This window comes from Sinocyclocheilus grahami, unplaced genomic scaffold (assembly GCF_001515645.1).
Source record: "Sinocyclocheilus grahami isolate Dianchi unplaced genomic scaffold, SAMN03320097.WGS_v1.1 scaffold789.1, whole genome shotgun sequence".
NCBI classification, from domain to species: Eukaryota; Metazoa; Chordata; class Actinopteri; order Cypriniformes; family Cyprinidae; genus Sinocyclocheilus; species Sinocyclocheilus grahami.
The window spans coordinates 280,362-300,722 of NW_015505968.1; the positions used below are offsets into that span (position 1 = coordinate 280,362).

At 40.8% G+C, this 20,361-nt stretch overlaps 3 protein-coding genes across 3 annotated transcripts; all 3 read right to left on the minus strand.

Moving 5' to 3' along the window:
• Nucleotides 1–1,851: 1,851 nt before the first annotated feature.
• On the minus strand, nucleotides 1,852–5,485 carry LOC107561720 (caspase-8-like). Its single transcript, XM_016246194.1, has 3 exons — nucleotides 5,470–5,485; nucleotides 4,367–4,865; nucleotides 1,852–2,326 (listed from the first exon to the last, which is right to left on the minus strand). The coding sequence occupies exons 1-3, from the start codon at nucleotides 5,483–5,485 to the stop codon at nucleotides 2,170–2,172; spliced, it is 672 nt and encodes a 223-aa protein (XP_016101680.1). The 3' UTR covers nucleotides 1,852–2,169.
• Nucleotides 5,486–6,813: 1,328 nt separating this feature from the next.
• Nucleotides 6,814–8,485, minus strand: LOC107561725 (caspase-8-like). Its single transcript, XM_016246199.1, has 2 exons — nucleotides 7,753–8,485; nucleotides 6,814–7,323 (listed from the first exon to the last, which is right to left on the minus strand). Exons 1-2 carry the CDS (start codon nucleotides 7,847–7,849, stop codon nucleotides 6,821–6,823), a joined length of 600 nt encoding a protein of 199 aa, XP_016101685.1. The 5' UTR covers nucleotides 7,850–8,485; the 3' UTR covers nucleotides 6,814–6,820.
• A 1,190-nt stretch (nucleotides 8,486–9,675) lies between these two features.
• Nucleotides 9,676–10,903, minus strand: LOC107561726 (caspase-8-like). The gene is made up of 2 exons (XM_016246200.1): nucleotides 10,640–10,903; nucleotides 9,676–10,210 (listed from the first exon to the last, which is right to left on the minus strand). Exons 1-2 carry the CDS (start codon nucleotides 10,734–10,736, stop codon nucleotides 9,708–9,710), a joined length of 600 nt encoding a protein of 199 aa, XP_016101686.1. The 5' UTR covers nucleotides 10,737–10,903; the 3' UTR covers nucleotides 9,676–9,707.
• Between the last annotated feature and the right edge of the window lie 9,458 nt (nucleotides 10,904–20,361).

Below are 20,361 nucleotides of genomic sequence, written 5' to 3' on the forward strand. Positions count from 1 at the left end.
ATTTTAAATAAATTTTTCCACACAGTATTGTGTATTTGTATTTTAAGTGCATTTTTCCACACAGTATTGTGCATTTGTATTTTAAATACATTTTTCCACAGTGTATTTGTATTTTAAATAAAATTTTCCACGCAGTATTGTGTATTTTAAATACATTTTCCCACACAGTATTGTGTATTTGTATTTTAAGTGCATTTTTCCACACAGTATTGTGTATTTGTATTTTAAGTACATTTTTTCACACAGTATTGTGTATTTGTATTTTAAGTACATTTTTCCACACAGTATTGTGTATTTGTATTTTAAATAAATTTTTCCACAGTGTATTTGTATTTTAAATACATTTTTCGACAGTGTATTTGTATTTTAAATAAATTTTTCCGCACAGTATTGTGTATTTGTATTTTAAGTGCATTTTCCACAGTGTATTTGTATTTTTAATACATTTTTCCACACAGTATTGTGTATTTGTATTTTAAGTGCATTTTCCCACACAGTATTGTGTATTTGTATTTTTAAATACATTTTCCCACAGTGTATTTGTATTTTAAATACATTTTTCCACACAGTATTGTGTATTTGTATTTTAAGTGCATTTTTTCACACAGTATTGTGCATTTTAAGTGCATTTTTCCACACAGTATTTTGTATTTTAAATGCATTTATCCACACAGTATTGTGTATTTGTAATTTAAATAAATTTTTCCACACAGTATTGTGTATTTTAAATACATTTTTCCACACAGTATTGTGTATTTGTATTTTAAGTGCATTTTTCTACACAGTATTGTGTATTTTAAGTGCATTTTTCCACACAGTATTGTGTATTTTAAGTGCATTTTTCCACACAGTATTTTGTATTTTAAATGCATTTATCCACACAGTATTGTGTATTTGTAATTTAAATAAATTTTTCCACACAGTATTGTGTATTTTAAATACATTTTTCCACACAGTATTGTGTATTTGTATTTTAAGTGCATTTTTCCACACAGTATTGTGTATTTGTATTTTAAATAAATTTTTTCACACAGTATTGTGTATTGAAAGTGCATTTTTCCACACAGTATTTTGTATTTTAAATGCATTTATCCACACAGTATTGTGTATTTGTATTTTAAGTGCATTTTTCCACACAGTATTGTGTATTTTAAGTGCATTTTTCCACACAGTATTTTGTATTTTAAATGCATTTATCCACATAGTATTGTGTATTTGTATTTTAAGTGCATTTTCCCACACAGTATTGTGTATTTGTATTTTTAGAGCATTTTCCCACACAGTATTGTGTATTTGTATTTTAAATACATTTTCATGTATTTATGCCCATCTCTCTGCTAATAACATCATACTGATGTCACACTTAAACATTCAATTAAACAAAATATCTCAAATGGGAAAACAACAACAAAATTGCGTAAAACAATATATTGTTTAAAACTTAAGTCAAAGTTTTACTTTGTAGTGAATTGTAAAAAGCTCTGTGTCTACTTTCTTTTGTGAGCAGCTGTATTCATTTCTCTTTGGTAAGGCTGTTTACTGAGTCTGTAGATGCTCAGGACTTTTGTGTGTTTACCCAGCCCCTCGAGTTAAACATCTCATGAATAGGTCAACATACAATTTTTATTTAGAGTGCAGATGGCAATAAACAGCAGCTGCAGCAGGCTTTCCCTTGTCATTGAAATATCATTATTTTACTAATAAACTGCTAGTTGCAACAGTCCACACTTGTGTGGAAACTATCCATTTATGCTCTTATCTAGAGCGACAAACAAAAGTGCTTTAGAGTGTCGTGCCCCCTGGACAAATACATACAAGTGCAATAATCCTAGTACAAGCTTTTTTTCTCCCCCCAGCAGAAACATAAACAGCACTGTTTTGGGGTGAATTTGGAAATTAAATGTTCTTTTAACACTTCATGATGTTATTGACATTATAATTTAAAAACAACTCCATATTTGTTTATTACATTAAATATCTAAAATATAAATTTTTTTGTTAGGTAAGTCAAAATTACTGTATGTGAACCGTATTTTCAGGACCTTACCCTTGTTTAAATTAAAGAAGATAATCATCACCCCTGCTCAACGTGTAAACATTGATGAACATCTGTGTGTTTGTGTATGTGCTGTGTATGCTGTCTGAGAGGTCATGGACTGCAGCAGGACATTATGGAAGGGGTCGGTGAGTTTTGGGTGGAGGGAAAACCACTCTCTTGGTGAGGGTGAACTCTGGCTGTGGCATCTGCTTCCTCAAACCGCTTTTGTCCGTCTTTTTGCTCACATCGCTGTTCACCTGCGTCAGAATGGAGAGTAGGTCTATACCCCTACATGCACATGAGAGACACAAAATCAGACATCCAACCAATGTCCACAGTCAAATTTATACACAGTTACAGTTAGTTACAGACAGTGACTTTCGACTCAACCAGTGTTTCCACAGTGAAGAAACCTCACCCCCACCCTGTACCTCCTTGAGTTTTGTGTGATTCCTTAAAATAACTGACTCATAAGAGTCATTCATTCTCAAATACACCGATCAGGCATAACATTATGACCACTGACAGGTGAAGTGAATAACACTGATTATCTCTCAGCACCTGTCAGCGGGTGGGATATATTAGGCAGCAAGTGAACATTTTGTCCTCAAAGTTGATGTGTCAGAAGCAGGAAAAATGGCCAAGAGTAAGGATTTGAGCGAGTATGACAAGGGACAAATTGTGATGGCTAGACGACTGGGTCAGAGTCAGCATCTCCAAAACTGCAGCTTTTGTGGGGTGTCCTGGTCTGCAGTGGTCCGTATCTATCAAAAGTGGTGCAAGGAAGAAACTGGTGAACTGGCAACAGGGTTGATGCACGTGGGGAGCAAAGGCTGGCCCGTGTGGTCTGATCCAACAGACAAGCTATTGTAGCTCAAACTGCTCAAGAAGTTAATGCTGGTTCTGATGGAAAGGTGTCAGAACACACAGTGCATCACAGTTTGTTGCGTATGGGGCTGCATAGCTGCAGACCAGTCAGGGTGCCCATGCTGACCCCTGTCCAACTGCCGAAAGCCCAACAGTGGGCACGTGAGCATCAGAACTGGACCATGGGGCAATGGAAGAAGGTGGCCTGGTCTGATGAATCACTTTTTCTTTTACATCGCAATTCAGATTGCGTCAAAGCAGATTTACAGTGTTAAACAGGAAAATTATGTTTCAATGATGCAAACAAAATTCGATTCTGCTGTAAAGCAGCTCTAAAAAGAGGACACTGATAATGATTATTAACGAGCAATAATTGACAATAATGATTTTTGTCGTAATATTGCAGCCCTACCCTCAATGACTTTGTTTTCATTCATTTATATACTTTATGTAAGCTATTTACACTGTATTTTTTTTTGTAAATACATGTATGCCACCTTTGAACAGCATTGAACATAATAATAAACATAAATGCCATGTCAGATGCAGCTTCTGTTTGACCTTTCCAGTGTAGAGATGGCTTTTATTGAGGTTTATAAAACTTGATTGGTAACAGTAGTTTATAGTGGATCTGTAGCAAAGTCTATAGTATTCTGATTGAAGTAATTGGTCAAATTTAAGTATTTGATAAAACACAGCACAGATATTTAATTTAATAAGGTAATTAGAAGAACTGTCCTTAATTTCAGGTCTCAAATATTGCCCCTTAACAGAAAAGGTCATGACTGACCCTTATGGGTTGTTAGACACCCCAGTCTATATGAAGAGCTTATCAAATGTAAGTTATTTTTGGGCGCTTTTGAAACCGTCATGATTACAAACTTCACCTCCCTACACTCGTATTTTAAGTGCGATTCATTGGCCAAAAAATGAAGTTAAAGATCAGTTTGGCTGATAGCATTTTTTTTTTTCAAAGTTTCAACAGATATTGCGATAATATCATTATTGTGGATTATTTTGACCACAGTAATACTGCAGTGAAGATCTGACACCGTGACAACCCTAATTCCAAACCCAGTATGCCATAGTATATGCTACAGACCGTAGTCAGGGTATTGCCATATTTAATTTTTGACAGGAATGAAAACGAGGCACTGAAGTACAGGGCGTTCAATGGATTGTGCTGTTGTTTAACAACATACTGATTGTTCAGCTGATAAAACATCATTCTGAAAAAAAAAATTACTTTCAGTAGACCAAAGTTCCATAAAATAGTTTTAAAAGTTGTGAAAATTGCGTGATCTAGGAGATTTATACAGTTCGTGCCATTATAAAGACTGTAAGTCTGTCCCTCACAGCCTCGTTTTCATCCGTGTTGAATTCACTATGGCATCTAAACAGACAGGGTGTAGTCTTTCGAGTACAGCCAGTGAGGACAAGGCATTAGAGAGAAGTGCTCACCTTGGCACCAGCAGCTGCAGGCTGTGGCAGAGCGACTGTATAAACCAGGTTCCCCTGCTTTTTTCCCTGTATGAGACGTAGTGTGGTACAGTGGACATGGCTAACAGGTAGTCTGCCATCTCTGGTATGGAGTCTCTGGGTACAGCTGCATCGCTGAATAGCATGTCCTCGTCTTCTGAGCAAGTTTGAGGAAATGCTGCTGGCTGATTGTTGTTACCCCTGCAGGCCTGGATGAAGAACAGTTTGGGTTTCTTGCAGAGAGAGGGACACTCATTTGGACTCAGGGTCTCTATCAGCTCCCTAAAGGTTACGATCTCTCCATCAACCCCGCAGATGCCTTCTACTCGTCCATGGCTCAACACACAGCACACCGCGCAATCCGCCGGCGTGTGGTCACGAGCAGCCAGGTTCCTCAGCACCTGCAGGATCTGATGGCGATTGCAGTCCTGTTCAACCAGGACCTCAAATCCCAACCACTTGAATACAACCTCCAGCCTTTCTGTACAGACACAAATGGACAGTGGAGTGTTATGCAACAGCAGCGACTTTGTGCATGTGACCTCTTATTTTTTGGCCAGATTTCTCTGCAATGCAACAGAGTGCATTAGTGCCTGCCCACTTTTTTTTTTTATCAGGCATAACATTATGACCACTGACAGGTGAAGTGAATAACACTGATTATCTCTCAGCACCTGTCAGCGGGTGGGATATATTAGGCAGCAAGTGAACATTTTGTCCTCAAAGTTGATGTGTCAGAAGCAGGAAAAATGGCCAAGAGTAAGGATTTGAGCGAGTATGACAAGGGACAAATTGTGATGGCTAGACGACTGGGTCAGAGTCAGCATCTCCAAAACTGCAGCTTTTGTGGGGTGTCCTGGTCTGCAGTGGTCCGTATCTATCAAAAGTGGTGCAAGGAAGAAACTGGTGAACTGGCAACAGGGTTGATGCACGTGGGGAGCAAAGGCTGGCCCGTGTGGTCTGATCCAACAGACAAGCTATTGTAGCTCAAACTGCTCAAGAAGTTAATGCTGGTTCTGATGGAAAGGTGTCAGAACACACAGTGCATCACAGTTTGTTGCGTATGGGGCTGCATAGCTGCAGACCAGTCAGGGTGCCCATGCTGACCCCTGTCCAACTGCCGAAAGCCCAACAGTGGGCACGTGAGCATCAGAACTGGACCATGGGGCAATGGAAGAAGGTGGCCTGGTCTGATGAATCACTTTTTCTTTTACATCGCAATTCAGATTGCGTCAAAGCAGATTTACAGTGTTAAACAGGAAAATTATGTTTCAATGATGCAAACAAAATTCGATTCTGCTGTAAAGCAGCTCTAAAAAGAGGACACTGATAATGATTATTAACGAGCAATAATTGACAATAATGATTTTTGTCGTAATATTGCAGCCCTACCCTCAATGACTTTGTTTTCATTCATTTATATACTTTATGTAAGCTATTTACACTGTTTTTTTTTGTAAATACATGTATGCCACCTTTGAACAGCATTGAACATAATAATAAACATAAATGCCATGTCAGATGCAGCTTCTGTTTGACCTTTCCAGTGTAGAGATGGCTTTTATTGAGGTTTATAAAACTTGATTGGTAACAGTAGTTTATAGTGGATCTGTAGCAAAGTCTATAGTATTCTGATTGAAGTAATTGGTCAAATTTAAGTATTTGATAAAACACAGCACAGATATTTAATTTAATAAGGTAATTAGAAGAACTGTCCTTAATTTCAGGTCTCAAATATTGCCCCTTAACAGAAAAGGTCATGACTGACCCTTATGGGTTGTTAGACACCCCAGTCTATATGAAGAGCTTATCAAATGTAAGTTATTTTTGGGCGCTTTTGAAACTGTCATGATTACAAACTTCACCTCCCTACACTCGTATTTTAAGTGCGATTCATTGGCCAAAAAAATGAAGTTAAAGATCAGTTTGGCTGATAGCATTTTTTTTTTTCAAAGTTTCAACAGATATTGCGATAATATCATTATTGTGGATTATTTTGACCACAGTAATACTGCAGTGAAGATCTGACACCGTGACAACCCTAATTCCAAACCCAGTATGCCATAGTATATGCTACAGACCGTAGTCAGGGTATTGCCATATTTAATTTTTGACAGGAATGAAAACGAGGCACTGAAGTACAGGGCGTTCAATGGATTGTGCTGTTGTTTAACAACATACTGATTGTTCAGCTGATAAAACATCATTCTGAAAAAAAAAATTACTTTCAGTAGACCAAAGTTCCATAAAATAGTTTTAAAAGTTGTGAAAATTGCGTGATCTAGGAGATTTATACAGTTCGTGCCATTATAAAGACTGTAAGTCTGTCCCTCACAGCCTCGTTTTCATCCGTGTTGAATTCACTATGGCATCTAAACAGACAGGGTGTAGTCTTTCGAGTACAGCCAGTGAGGACAAGGCATTAGAGAGAAGTGCTCACCTTGGCACCAGCAGCTGCAGGCTGTGGCAGAGCGACTGTATAAACCAGGTTCCCCTGCTTTTTTCCCTGTATGAGACGTAGTGTGGTACAGTGGACATGGCTAACAGGTAGTCTGCCATCTCTGGTATGGAGTCTCTGGGTACAGCTGCATCGCTGAATAGCATGTCCTCGTCTTCTGAGCAAGTTTGAGGAAATGCTGCTGGCTGATTGTTGTTACCCCTGCAGGCCTGGATGAAGAACAGTTTGGGTTTCTTGCAGAGAGAGGGACACTCATTTGGACTCAGGGTCTCTATCAGCTCCCTAAAGGTTACGATCTCTCCATCAACCCCGCAGATGCCTTCTACTCGTCCATGGCTCAACACACAGCACACCGCGCAATCCGCCGGCGTGTGGTCACGAGCAGCCAGGTTCCTCAGCACCTGCAGGATCTGATGGCGATTGCAGTCCTGTTCAACCAGGACCTCAAATCCCAACCACTTGAATACAACCTCCAGCCTTTCTGTACAGACACAAATGGACAGTGGAGTGTTATGCAACAGCAGCGACTTTGTGCATGTGACCTCTTATTTTTTGGCCAGATTTCTCTGCAATGCAACAGAGTGCATTAGTGCCTGCCCACTTTTTTTTTTTTCCCGCTGAGTTGGTTCTGTGAGTATTTTTTCCACTAATTTTCTCCATAGGGATTTTACAAAAAATCATTTAAGATTTATAAGCCATGAACCAAACCAACCAGCTATGAGGTGAATCACAACATTTGATTTAAAGATGGTGATTATATTATAAAAACTATTTATTATATTTAAGTTTATTGCAAAATATGCATATATTTACAAATATTTAATTGGTTTGAGTGTAGGGAGACTCGATTGGCCTACTGGCACGTGTGTGCCTGATAACTGGTTTATATATGTGTGTTTGTTACACTAACCTTTGTCAATATCTGTTCCTTCTCTGTTCCCCAGTGTGCATGCACGAAAGTCATAGTTGTTGATGATTAGACAGAATCCTCTCCTGTCCCCCTTCATCTCATACTGCTGGATCTACCACACAAACGGCACAACTGTTAAGAAGTGTGGAGAATGCCTGGTTTGATTTAAGCAGGGGTGTCAGCAACAGAGTCCAGTATAACATAATATAGTATACATACAAAAATATAGTTAACTGCACAGATCATGGCCGAATAGAGCAAAACTGACTAATAAACAATTCACAAGCCCTCAGTAGGGTTTCCAGTATCTTTGTGCACATATAACAATGGTCTCTGTTGATCCATTCACTCTTCAGCAGCAGTTGTGGTTTTAACCCATGCATCTTCATCTTCTCTCTGGTGACGGTGTTTGTATCCTGTAACAGGAAGTCCAATTTCTGCAGCACCTGTAGCCTGTTAACCTGTAGATGTCTTCAGGGATTGCTTTTCCTCTGACGTCTTCTCCACACTGTTCTTCTAGTCTCTCGTTGCAGTTGGTCAGTCTTCTTCTTTGCAATCAAGCATTACTAAGCACACTTCCTATAAGTCCTCAACTTGCCAGGTGGAGCTGCCATGCATTGGACTGGTTGGTCCAGCATATCCCAGATGCTCAATCAGATTACCATCTGAAGAATTTGGAGATCAGGACAACACCTTTATGTTCCTCAAATCATTCCTGAACAGTGTGCAGTGTAGCAGGTGCAATATCCTGCTGAAAGAGCCCACTGCCGTAATGGAACATCATTGCCATGAGGGCCAACATCCTGCAGAATTTAGCTTCAACCAGCTTCAGCACAATTCGATGAAGGTTTCTAGTGAGTCTGAAGTCCTTAATTAGCTGGTTCAGGTGTGTTTAATTAAGGTTGGCGCTAAACTCTGCAGAACAGCGGCCCTCCAAGAACAGGTCTGGAGACCCCTGATGTACCTGCTCTGCAATGAGTTTTAGGTAGGTGACATGTGTCAAATTGATGGCCACACAAATGTCCAGACACAGGGTTTCCCAGCAGAACATTGTCCAGAGCATCACAGGCCCTCAACCAGCTTGTCATCTTTCCACAGTTTATCCTGGTGCCATTAAAGGTAAACAGTGGACATGTTGTATACAACCATTCACGTGATTCATCAGACCAGGCAACCTTCATTCACTTCTTCAAAGTTCAGTTCTAGGGGCTTTCGGCTGTGGACAGGGGTCATTCATGGGCACTCTGAAGAGTCTGCACCTACACAGGCCCATATGCATCAGGGTGCTATGCGATGTGAACATTGTGAACAGTGTCGTGAATATTGCTCCTTTAGCCATCATTAAAATTGTCACCACATAAGACTATTCTGTTTTGTTTGGTCCAGACGGAACAACCACCGATTTGTGGTTTGTCCCTCCTCGGAACACTGTTAGTAGGTTCTTACAAATGCTGATCATAAGTATCCCACAAGCTTTCAACAGATATTGCGATAATATCATTATTGTGGATTATTTTGACCACAGTAATACTGCAGTGAAGATCTGACACCGTGACAACCCTAATTCCAAACCCAGTATGCCATAGTATATGCTACAGACCGTAGTCAGGGTATTGCCATATTTAATTTTTGACAGGAATGAAAACGAGGCACTGAAGTACAGGGCGTTCAATGGATTGTGCTGTTGTTTAACAACATACTGATTGTTCAGCTGATAAAACATCATTCTGAAAAAAAAAATTACTTTCAGTAGACCAAAGCTCCATAAAATAGTTTTAAAAGTTGTGAAAATTGCGTGATCTAGGAGATTTATACAGTTCGTGCCATTGTAAAGACTGTAAGTCTGTCCCTCACAGCCTCGTTTTCATCCGTGTTGAATTCACTATGGCATCTAAACAGACAGGGTGTAGTCTTTCGAGTACAGCCAGTGAGGACAAGGCATTAGAGAGAAGTGCTCACCTTGGCACCAGCAGCTGCAGGCTGTGGCAGAGCGACTGTATAAACCAGGTTCCCCTGCTTTTTTCCCTGTATGAGACGTAGTGTGGTACAGTGGACATGGCTAACAGGTAGTCTGCCATCTCTGGTATGGAGTCTCTGGGTACAGCTGCATCGCTGAATAGCATGTCCTCGTCTTCTGAGCAAGTTTGAGGAAATGCTGCTGGCTGATTGTTGTTACCCCTGCAGGCCTGGATGAAGAACAGTTTGGGTTTCTTGCAGAGAGAGGGACACTCATTTGGACTCAGGGTCTCTATCAGCTCCCTAAAGGTTACGATCTCTCCATCAACCCCGCAGATGCCTTCTACTCGTCCATGGCTCAACACACAGCACACCGCGCAATCCGCCGGCGTGTGGTCACGAGCAGCCAGGTTCCTCAGCACCTGCAGGATCTGATGGCGATTGCAGTCCTGTTCAACCAGGACCTCAAATCCCAACCACTTGAATACAACCTCCAGCCTTTCTGTACAGACACAAATGGACAGTGGAGTGTTATGCAACAGCAGCGACTTTGTGCATGTGACCTCTTATTTTTTGGCCAGATTTCTCTGCAATGCAACAGAGTGCATTAGTGCCTGCCCACTTTTTTTTTTTTCCCGCTGAGTTGGTTCTGTGAGTATTTTTTCCACTAATTTTCTCCATAGGGATTTTACAAAAAATCATTTAAGATTTATAAGCCATGAACCAAACCAACCAGCTATGAGGTGAATCACAACATTTGATTTAAAGATGGTGATTATATTATAAAAACTATTTATTATATTTAAGTTTATTGCAAAATATGCATATATTTACAAATATTTAATTGGTTTGAGTGTAGGGAGACTCGATTGGCCTACTGGCACGTGTGTGCCTGATAACTGGTTTATATATGTGTGTTTGTTACACTAACCTTTGTCAATATCTGTTCCTTCTCTGTTCCCCAGTGTGCATGCACGAAAGTCATAGTTGTTGATGATTAGACAGAATCCTCTCCTGTCCCCCTTCATCTCATACTGCTGGATCTACCACACAAACGGCACAACTGTTAAGAAGTGTGGAGAATGCCTGGTTTGATTTAAGCAGGGGTGTCAGCAACAGAGTCCAGTATAACATAATATAGTATACATACAAAAATATAGTTAACTGCACAGATCATGGCCGAATAGAGCAAAACTGACTAATAAACAATTCACAAGCCCTCAGTAGTCCCGCTGAGTTGGTTCTGTGAGTATTTTTTCCACTAATTTTCTCCATAGGGATTTTACAAAAAATCATTTAAGATTTATAAGCCATGAACCAAACCAACCAGCTATGAGGTGAATCACAACATTTGATTTAAAGATGGTGATTATATTATAAAAACTATTTATTATATTTAAGTTTATTGCAAAATATGCATATATTTACAAATATTTAATTGGTTTGAGTGTAGGGAGACTCGATTGGCCTACTGGCACGTGTGTGCCTGATAACTGGTTTATATATGTGTGTTTGTTACACTAACCTTTGTCAATATCTGTTCCTTCTCTGTTCCCCAGTGTGCATGCACGAAAGTCATAGTTGTTGATGATTAGACAGAATCCTCTCCTGTCCCCCTTCATCTCATACTGCTGGATCTACCACACAAACGGCACAACTGTTAAGAAGTGTGGAGAATGCCTGGTTTGATTTAAGCAGGGGTGTCAGCAACAGAGTCCAGTATAACATAATATAGTATACATACAAAAATATAGTTAACTGCACAGATCATGGCCGAATAGAGCAAAACTGACTAATAAACAATTCACAAGCCCTCAGTAGGGTTTCCAGTATCTTTGTGCACATATAACAATGGTCTCTGTTGATCCATTCACTCTTCAGCAGCAGTTGTGGTTTTAACCCATGCATCTTCATCTTCTCTCTGGTGACGGTGTTTGTATCCTGTAACAGGAAGTCCAATTTCTGCAGCACCTGTAGCCTGTTAACCTGTAGATGTCTTCAGGGATTGCTTTTCCTCTGACGTCTTCTCCACACTGTTCTTCTAGTCTCTCGTTGCAGTTGGTCAGTCTTCTTCTTTGCAATCAAGCATTACTAAGCACACTTCCTATAAGTCCTCAACTTGCCAGGTGGAGCTGCCATGCATTGGACTGGTTGGTCCAGCATATCCCAGATGCTCAATCAGATTACCATCTGAAGAATTTGGAGATCAGGACAACACCTTTATGTTCCTCAAATCATTCCTGAACAGTGTGCAGTGTAGCAGGTGCAATATCCTGCTGAAAGAGCCCACTGCCGTAATGGAACATCATTGCCATGAGGGCCAACATCCTGCAGAATTTAGCTTCAACCAGCTTCAGCACAATTCGATGAAGGTTTCTAGTGAGTCTGAAGTCCTTAATTAGCTGGTTCAGGTGTGTTTAATTAAGGTTGGCGCTAAACTCTGCAGAACAGCGGCCCTCCAAGAACAGGTCTGGAGACCCCTGATGTACCTGCTCTGCAATGAGTTTTAGGTAGGTGACATGTGTCAAATTGATGGCCACACAAATGTCCAGACACAGGGTTTCCCAGCAGAACATTGTCCAGAGCATCACAGGCCCTCAACCAGCTTGTCATCTTTCCACAGTTTATCCTGGTGCCATTAAAGGTAAACAGTGGACATGTTGTATACAACCATTCACGTGATTCATCAGACCAGGCAACCTTCATTCACTTCTTCAAAGTTCAGTTCTAGGGGCTTTCGGCTGTGGACAGGGGTCATTCATGGGCACTCTGAAGAGTCTGCACCTACACAGGCCCATATGCATCAGGGTGCTATGCGATGTGAACATTGTGAACAGTGTCGTGAATATTGCTCCTTTAGCCATCATTAAAATTGTCACCACATAAGACTATTCTGTTTTGTTTGGTCCAGACGGAACAACCACCGATTTGTGGTTTGTCCCTCCTCGGAACACTGTTAGTAGGTTCTTACAAATGCTGATCATAAGTATCCCACAAGCTTAGTTGTTTCAGAGATGCTCTGACACAGTTGTCTGGCCACAACAATTTGTCCCTTGTCAAAGTCACTCAGATCTTTATTCCTGGCCATTTCTCCTGCACCAACTGGTTGCTCATTTACCCTATAAATTACCCAGTCCTTTACATGAGACTTTTAAATGAGATGATTAACAGTATTAATTTCACCTATGAGCGGTCATAATGTTTTGCCTTATCAGTGTATTACAACATATATTATCTTTGTTCTGTATATGGTCATGATGCATTTTCTACCATCTAACCCTAACTTAACATGGAAACTGCCTTTGTATGGTACACCAGGTTTAATTTCCCACAACTACAGACTATTCCTACATCCAATGTTACTTCTGCATGAAATGTAGATGAGACGTTCGCTATAATAAACAATCAGCGATTATGGATAATCTTGCTTTATCAAAATAATAATCTTAGTACACACCCAATTTGGTGTAAAAAATGTAGCACATGGAGCATTACTATGTACCGTAAATGTGCCTGTTAAATAACTAAACTTGTGAGTGATTGATCGAGAACACAGAGTTAAATAATTTAACATTAAGATAATATGTAACAAAAACAAGATTTTTATCCTTCACCCTTCAAATGATTTAAGGAAATATGAAAAAAGTGCTCACCAATTACATACAATACAGTCTTTACTTGTTCCCTATCTGTCGGTCACTACGAGTTATGTCGAACGACATTATGGGGTCTGACTTGGGAGCCCAATCATCTCTGAGTTTAAGAGAAAATGGCAATGAGAATTGGCTTGTGGATTTTGCATGCTGAGCCACTCCCTGTGCACACGGGTATATAAGGCGACAGCGTGCATCCACTCATTAGATTTTTGCTTCAGAGCCAAGTGGTTGTATGAAAAGCTGTTATACTCCACAAAGCCATTCATCTGCTGTGTGTCGGGAAGCTGTTCTGGTTGGCGGTACGGCGTGAACAGTGGTGTCCCTTTCAGCGATTCCCCGGGGTGCTTCAACCTAAAAGAGCAGATTTCCTAAAAGAGCAAATCACGGACGATTCGCATCTTTTTAAACACACCGTATCATCCGTGTCCTTCTGTTTGCGGTCGTTTCCTGTCCTCTGACAAAGGCCACGAGCGTTGTCTTCCGTGTCTGGTTATTTAGCACGCTGAAGACGCGTTCTTGGATGGTTCATGCCCGCACTGCGAGTACGTGACCATGACAACGCTGCGATCGTGTCTCTCTGTTCTTAAAGGGAAAGGAGCAGACCCCTCTGTCACTACCCCACTAATGCAGCATTGGGGGATGGGCTATTGACCTCTGTGGATGAAGATTTGGCGGGGCTGCCCCCTCGGGTGTTGTCGCCACTGCTGAATCGGACCCAGAGTTGACAGTCGTGCTTGCCCGGGCAGCTGTGAGCATCAGGTTGGAGGTGAATACACTGCCCAGCCCTGAGTGCTCGCAGCTGGACGTATGGTTTCTCGGTGTACAGCATGGTTCCCAACCGCGTTCTGCTCTGGTTCCTTTCTTCCCGGAGGTGCATGAGGAAGTGACGTAGTCGTGGATGACCCCTTTTACAGCCAGAAGCTGCTCGTCTCCTTCCTCCGTCCTCACTACCCTCGATGGTGGGGTGGCTAGGGGGTGCGTCGACATTCCCCAGGAGGATAGAGCGATTGCGGGTGCACCTGTGTCCGCAAAACGCAGCCACTTGGAGGAATAGTCCGTGTCTCGCATCCAAAGCCTGTAAGCTGTCGGCGGCTCTCGCTGCCAAAGCTTAGAGTGCTGCGGGCCAAGCTGCCTCTGCCCTGCATGCCATGGCGATCCTGCAATTTCACCAAGCCAAGGCCTTAACAAATGCACGAGGGTAGTACTGACCCGAGGTTGATGCAGGAGCTGCGCACGGCGACTGACTTCGCCCTCCGGGCGACGGAAGTCACAACGTGGTCCCTCAGGAAGGCGATGTCCACTCTGGTGGTCCAGGTGCGCCATCTCTGGCTCAGCCTGGTCGAGATGAGAGACGTTGACAAAGTGCCCTTTCTTGATGCTCCCATCTCCCAGGCTGGCCTGTGCGGCGACACTGTCGAGGGCTGTGTCCAGCAGTTCTCGGCAATACAACAGCAGACTGAGGCCATACAGCACATCTTGCCACGACGTGATCTTCCAGCTGCCACCGTTTTGTCGCGGGCCGTGTCTCAGCCTGATCGTCGCCGTGGGCGCCCTCTTGTGTCCTTCACACCGGCTCCGCTCCATGCTGAGACATCGTAGAGGCCAGTGCATCGAGCCATCATACATCAACCGTCAGGGCGGTCTACGATTACATCGCATGTCTCAACTCGCCCGCCATCTCCTCCTCTGGAGTCAGACGAGGCTCAAATCGCTGCACGCCGTCCACATACCAGGGGAGCTCAATCATGCGGCCAACGCGCTCTCACGACAGCTCACTTTCCCCGGAGAAGGGCAACTCCACCCCCAGATGGTTCAGCTGATCTGGAGTCGATTTGGGGAAGCTCAAAACCTGTTTGGACCTGTTTGCTTCCCACGAGTCCTCCCACTGCCAGTTGTACTATTCCCTGACCCAGGCCCCCTTGGGCACGGACACACTGGCACAAAGCTGGCCTCGGGCTCTAAGCAAGTATGCGTTTCCCCCAGTGAGCCTACTTGCAAGGTTAGGGAGGACGAGGAACAGGTCCTGTTAGTTGTGCCTTTCTGGCCCACCCGGACCTGGTTTTCAGAACTCATGCTCCTTGTGACAGCCCCTCCCTGGCGCATCCCCCTGAGGAAGGACCTCCTTTTTCAGGGGCTGAGCACCATATGGCACCTCCACGTGTGGCTTCTGGACAGGACGCGGCAGACCTAAGTGATCTGCCACCAGCGGTGGTAGACACTATCACTCAGGCTAGAGCTCCTTCTACGAGGCAGGTCTATTCTTTGAAGTGGAGTCTGTTCACGAATTAGTGTTCTTCTCACTGAGAAGACCCCCGGAGATGCTCGATTAGAGTCGTGCTTTCTTTCCTGCAAGAAAGGTTGGAGCATAGGCTGTCACCCTCCCCCTTGAAAGTGTATGTTGCTGCTATTACAGCACATCACAATGCAGTGGACGGCCGGTCCCTGGGGAAGCATGACCATTAATGGAATGAGCATTAAGTTAAGTGGTCTAAACGTATTTATATATTCTGTGGAAGGCGTAGGACCAAGAAATGTCTGTCCAATCAAAACGCTCGGTTCGAGCGTTTTAATTGGCTTTCCTACCTGCCTGTCAGCATATGTATTAGCATACCTCTGCGCACCTGGTTCACGCAGACAGGATACGTCATCAGCGCGTTCACGCACGCTGAGCAGACAGAGCGCGAATGGCAGACAAACATCAACAACCCGATCTTCCTTCCTGGTATTGCAGTACTTTTAAAGTTTTCTCACCTGAATGACACATGATGTAACCCAGTGGTTCCCAATTCCAGTCTTCTCGCAAAATCAACATTATGCTACAAATGCTGCTGATTACGCTAAACATGTATTGAACACAGCATAAAGATCTACTTTATAAAGGCATTGATCTTACCTCTGTATTCTGACTTGTCACAGACCAGTCTAAGCTCTTGTTTTCAATCACTGAGTTGGAATCCAAATTCTGGCACTGATCTAAGACATAGAGATGAGACTTTTTTTTTTTTTTAGTTTAGGCTAAAAACAGGGATCAAACATAATGCTGCATTGGAGATTTACTGCAGTACCTCCACTAATCAAAGCAGGACCTTCAGTCAGACTAAGTCTGTCCACCTGCTCCTCCATTATGCCAACTGTCAATAAGAGCAACAGCAAACAAATAAATTTTTGTATTTAAAACGTTTGTTGTTTGCATGATTTCCCATTCCTTTGTGAATAATGTTAAAGGCGTAATTTCCGGATTTGTTTCAATAGCCAATATGCCAGTGCTTTGAGTCTTTATACTGACACCTGTATCTGTTTATACAGATAAAGTGAACCACACATCTTTTACATTCCGGCTATACAGCATTACATAAGTTACAGGACAGAGTTTTGCTTTTATGAACTGTTCCTTGTTTTACATGGAGTTTCTTAAAAGATTACTTCCTGCAAAGCATGCAAAGTAAACCCACCGGGTGACAGTAATGTCAGTGCTGAGGGCTGTAGAACGAAAACAGAAAGAGACAAAGTTTTACAGCATGTAGTAAGGGCTATTTTATCACGGTGGTACACAAAAGTCTGTCAAACTCAAACAAAAATACCATACAATAGTTCATATACATCCATATACACTACCGTTCAAAAGTTTGGGGTCAGTGTTTTTTTTTTCTTCCTAGCAAGGGCACATTAAATTGATCAAAAGAGACAGTAAAGAAATGTATAATCTTTCATGAAAACTTCAAATAAATGCTGTTCTTTTGAACTTTATATTCATCAAAGAACCCTGGAAAAAAATGTATCGTGTTTTCCACAAAAAAATATTCACTACTAATAAAAGGAAACATTTCTTGAGCATCAAATCAGCATGTTAGAATGATTTCTGAAGGATCATGTGACACTGAAGACTGGAGTAATGATGCTGGAAATTCAGCTTTGATCACAGGAATAAATTAAATTTTAAAATATATTCATAGCGAATAACAGTTATTTTAAATTGCAATAATATTTCACAATATTACTGTTTTACTGTACTTTTGATCAAATAAATGTAGCCTTGGTGAGCACATTAGTCTTCCCCATGATTATGTAGCCTAGTGAACCAAACTGAGAGACCATTTTGAAGGCTCAGGAAACCTTTGCAGGTGTTTTGAGTTGATTAGCTGATTGGCATGTCACCATATTCTAATTTGTTGAGATAGTGAATTGGTGGGTTTTTGTTTCACAATTTATTTCACAATTTGAGTTGAATTACTGAAATAAATGAACTTTTCCGCGAGATTCTAATTTATTGAGATGCACCTGTACATTTAAATTTACCACAGGTAACCCCATAGTAAATAAAGTTAAAGACAAAGCCTGCAGGCCCTTCTGTGAAGTGCAAACCAGTTTTCAGCCTGCCATGCCATATCACAAGAGATACAACCAAAACAAAGTTATCTTTTTTTGTTTTAAATTTACACTTACATGTAGAGAATATAAGTCAATTTGAATTTTTTTAAATGTATATTTTAATGTAGTATATAATGCAGCATTTAGTTTTGGTTTATTACAGATTATTGCCCTTTCGTAGTAAAAAGTTTGGGAATCTCTGTTCTGTATATTCTATCTCACATGGTCCAAAAATTGTGGAGTTTGTTTGCTTGACCAATTTTAAATGTTCCTATTATTACCTTAAGGTAAAAGTTTGTTTTACTTGTTTTAACCACAATGGCCATTTTTGTGTCATGGCCCACAACATATTTAAAACTGGGCCTCAAACACATTGACATCGTGCACAAATGTTTTATTGGGGCTTGGGTTTCATTATATGGCAGGTGGAGATTTGAAGAGTTTAACCATCTTTTTGATACTTTTTCTTTATTATGCCTATTCTCTGTTCAAGTTTCTAGATTTCGGACAGGTAGAACGTGTTATCATATTATCGTCTTTTATTGTATGGGCCAAAACCACTAAGACATTTTTAACATATTGTGCTTTTTGTACAGTACAATACTGCCAAACTACTCAAATTACAGCATAAATGCTATAATATTATAACTGATTGGAAAACTCAAACATAACAGCAAAGTAAAATAAAATGCAATGCTGTCTGACCTCATGGCAGTCTACAGAGTGCCAAAACAAATCCTAATAAAATAAAAGAATCCTGAAACAGCAAATTCAGCAGACACAACTTTGCCATAGAAACCAGCAGACACAGGAAAATGTGGCTGTCGCAGGAAGAAAGGTTTCCACTGTGAACACAGCAAGACAGTGTTGTAGTTGCACCAAACACACAGAGAAAAACTACCACAGAATTGAACATTTAATATAGGTTACAAAACCTGCCCTTCTTATTAGGTGAACACAAGAACTGCTGCAGAGTCCGTTTCCACCACATTTTATACTGTCTCACTCTAATTTGTCATTTGTAGTATTTACATTTTTCTTTTAGGTGTAACTTCTTCCTTATTTCTCTCTATATTTTTCTTGTAAAATTTCTGTTCTGTACATTTTCTATTTCTTTCTCATATTTCAATTTATGTACATTGTTTAGCACTGTTATTGTCAGGCTTTATCTGTATGCAGCTCATCTGTAAAGCCTTGGCAATTTGAATAAATATTTGACGTGTTATTCTCAGCTCAGACAGGTTTGGTCACACTTCAGCTTTTACTCTAAATCTGTCTTGTTACTGGAAAAGCTGTTATCTTGGGCTGAATTACTGTCATGCTACTAAAATCTAATTAGGAAAGTGTCGCAATTATTTGTTACTGTTTGGCAAAGCTTTGATATTAGTCACTCTAGTGACTCATAACTGTGCCAGACATATAGATTGAACTTTTTGCGCACTTTGTATTTGTAAGTTTACATTTTTGGTTATTCCAATCTATATAACTTCCTGGTCACGTGACCAAGTTATATCACACCAGTTGTAATATCTTCACACAATCCTGACACACGTCTTACTGGATCTTAGATCTTGCTGGATCTGTCTGCTGCTTTTGACACGGTTAACCACTAGATCCTTCTGTCAACCCTATTGGCATCTCAGGAGCCGCACTCCAGTGGTTTGAGTCTTACCTTTTAGATAGGTCCTTCAAGGTATCTTGGAGAGGTGAGGTGTCCAAGTTGTGACAACTAACTACTGGGGTGCCTCAGGGCTCAGTTCTTGGACCACTTCTCTTCTCTGTTTACATGGCATCACTAGGTTCTGTCATTCAGAAACATGGCTTTTCATATCACTGCTATGCTGATGACACTCAACTCTACCTCTCTTAGGGATGGGCGATATGGGCTTAAAAATATATCACGATACTTCTGGTATTTATTACGATAACGATATCAATGACGATAATTCAGGGAATCCTGTTTCTTTTAAGAAAAGTATTATCTTTCCTATTTTTACTCAACATAGGGTGAACATTAACCTCTTGAGACCCTGCATCCTCATATGAGGATATTATATTGTAGTGAATTACTCTGAGACTATACATGCCACAGTTTTAAGTCTGGATGTCCTGTACAGTGCACATTCAGGGCTTTTCAGAGATACTAAATGTTTGGATGTTTCACCATGACCACCCCCTCTCCTTGGTCTTCAAATATGTCTGATATTAATTTAGTGACACTCTTATGGAAATATGATAATATTTTGTAATTGTCATTTAAATCGGACACATTTTTAAACTGTGTGTCATAAATCAACATCTCAGGAAAATGTTATGGGGTTTCAAATCAAAATATAACTTTATGAAACAGGACGTTGATTTCATACATGTCCTCATATGAGGACACCGGGACTAAAAGCATGTTTATAACGCATTTTGGGAGACACAACAAATGAATAGGGAAAGAAAATATATTTCAATATTCCTATGAAATATTATATATTATTATGAAAATCTTGTCAGTTATTACTCTCAATATTACACTTATTTTTTTCATTACATGTTGCCCCCAAAACACATTAATATGCAAATTAGATTTAGTTTATAGATACATTATATATAATGAGAAAACCTGTTTGTGGCCATTTTA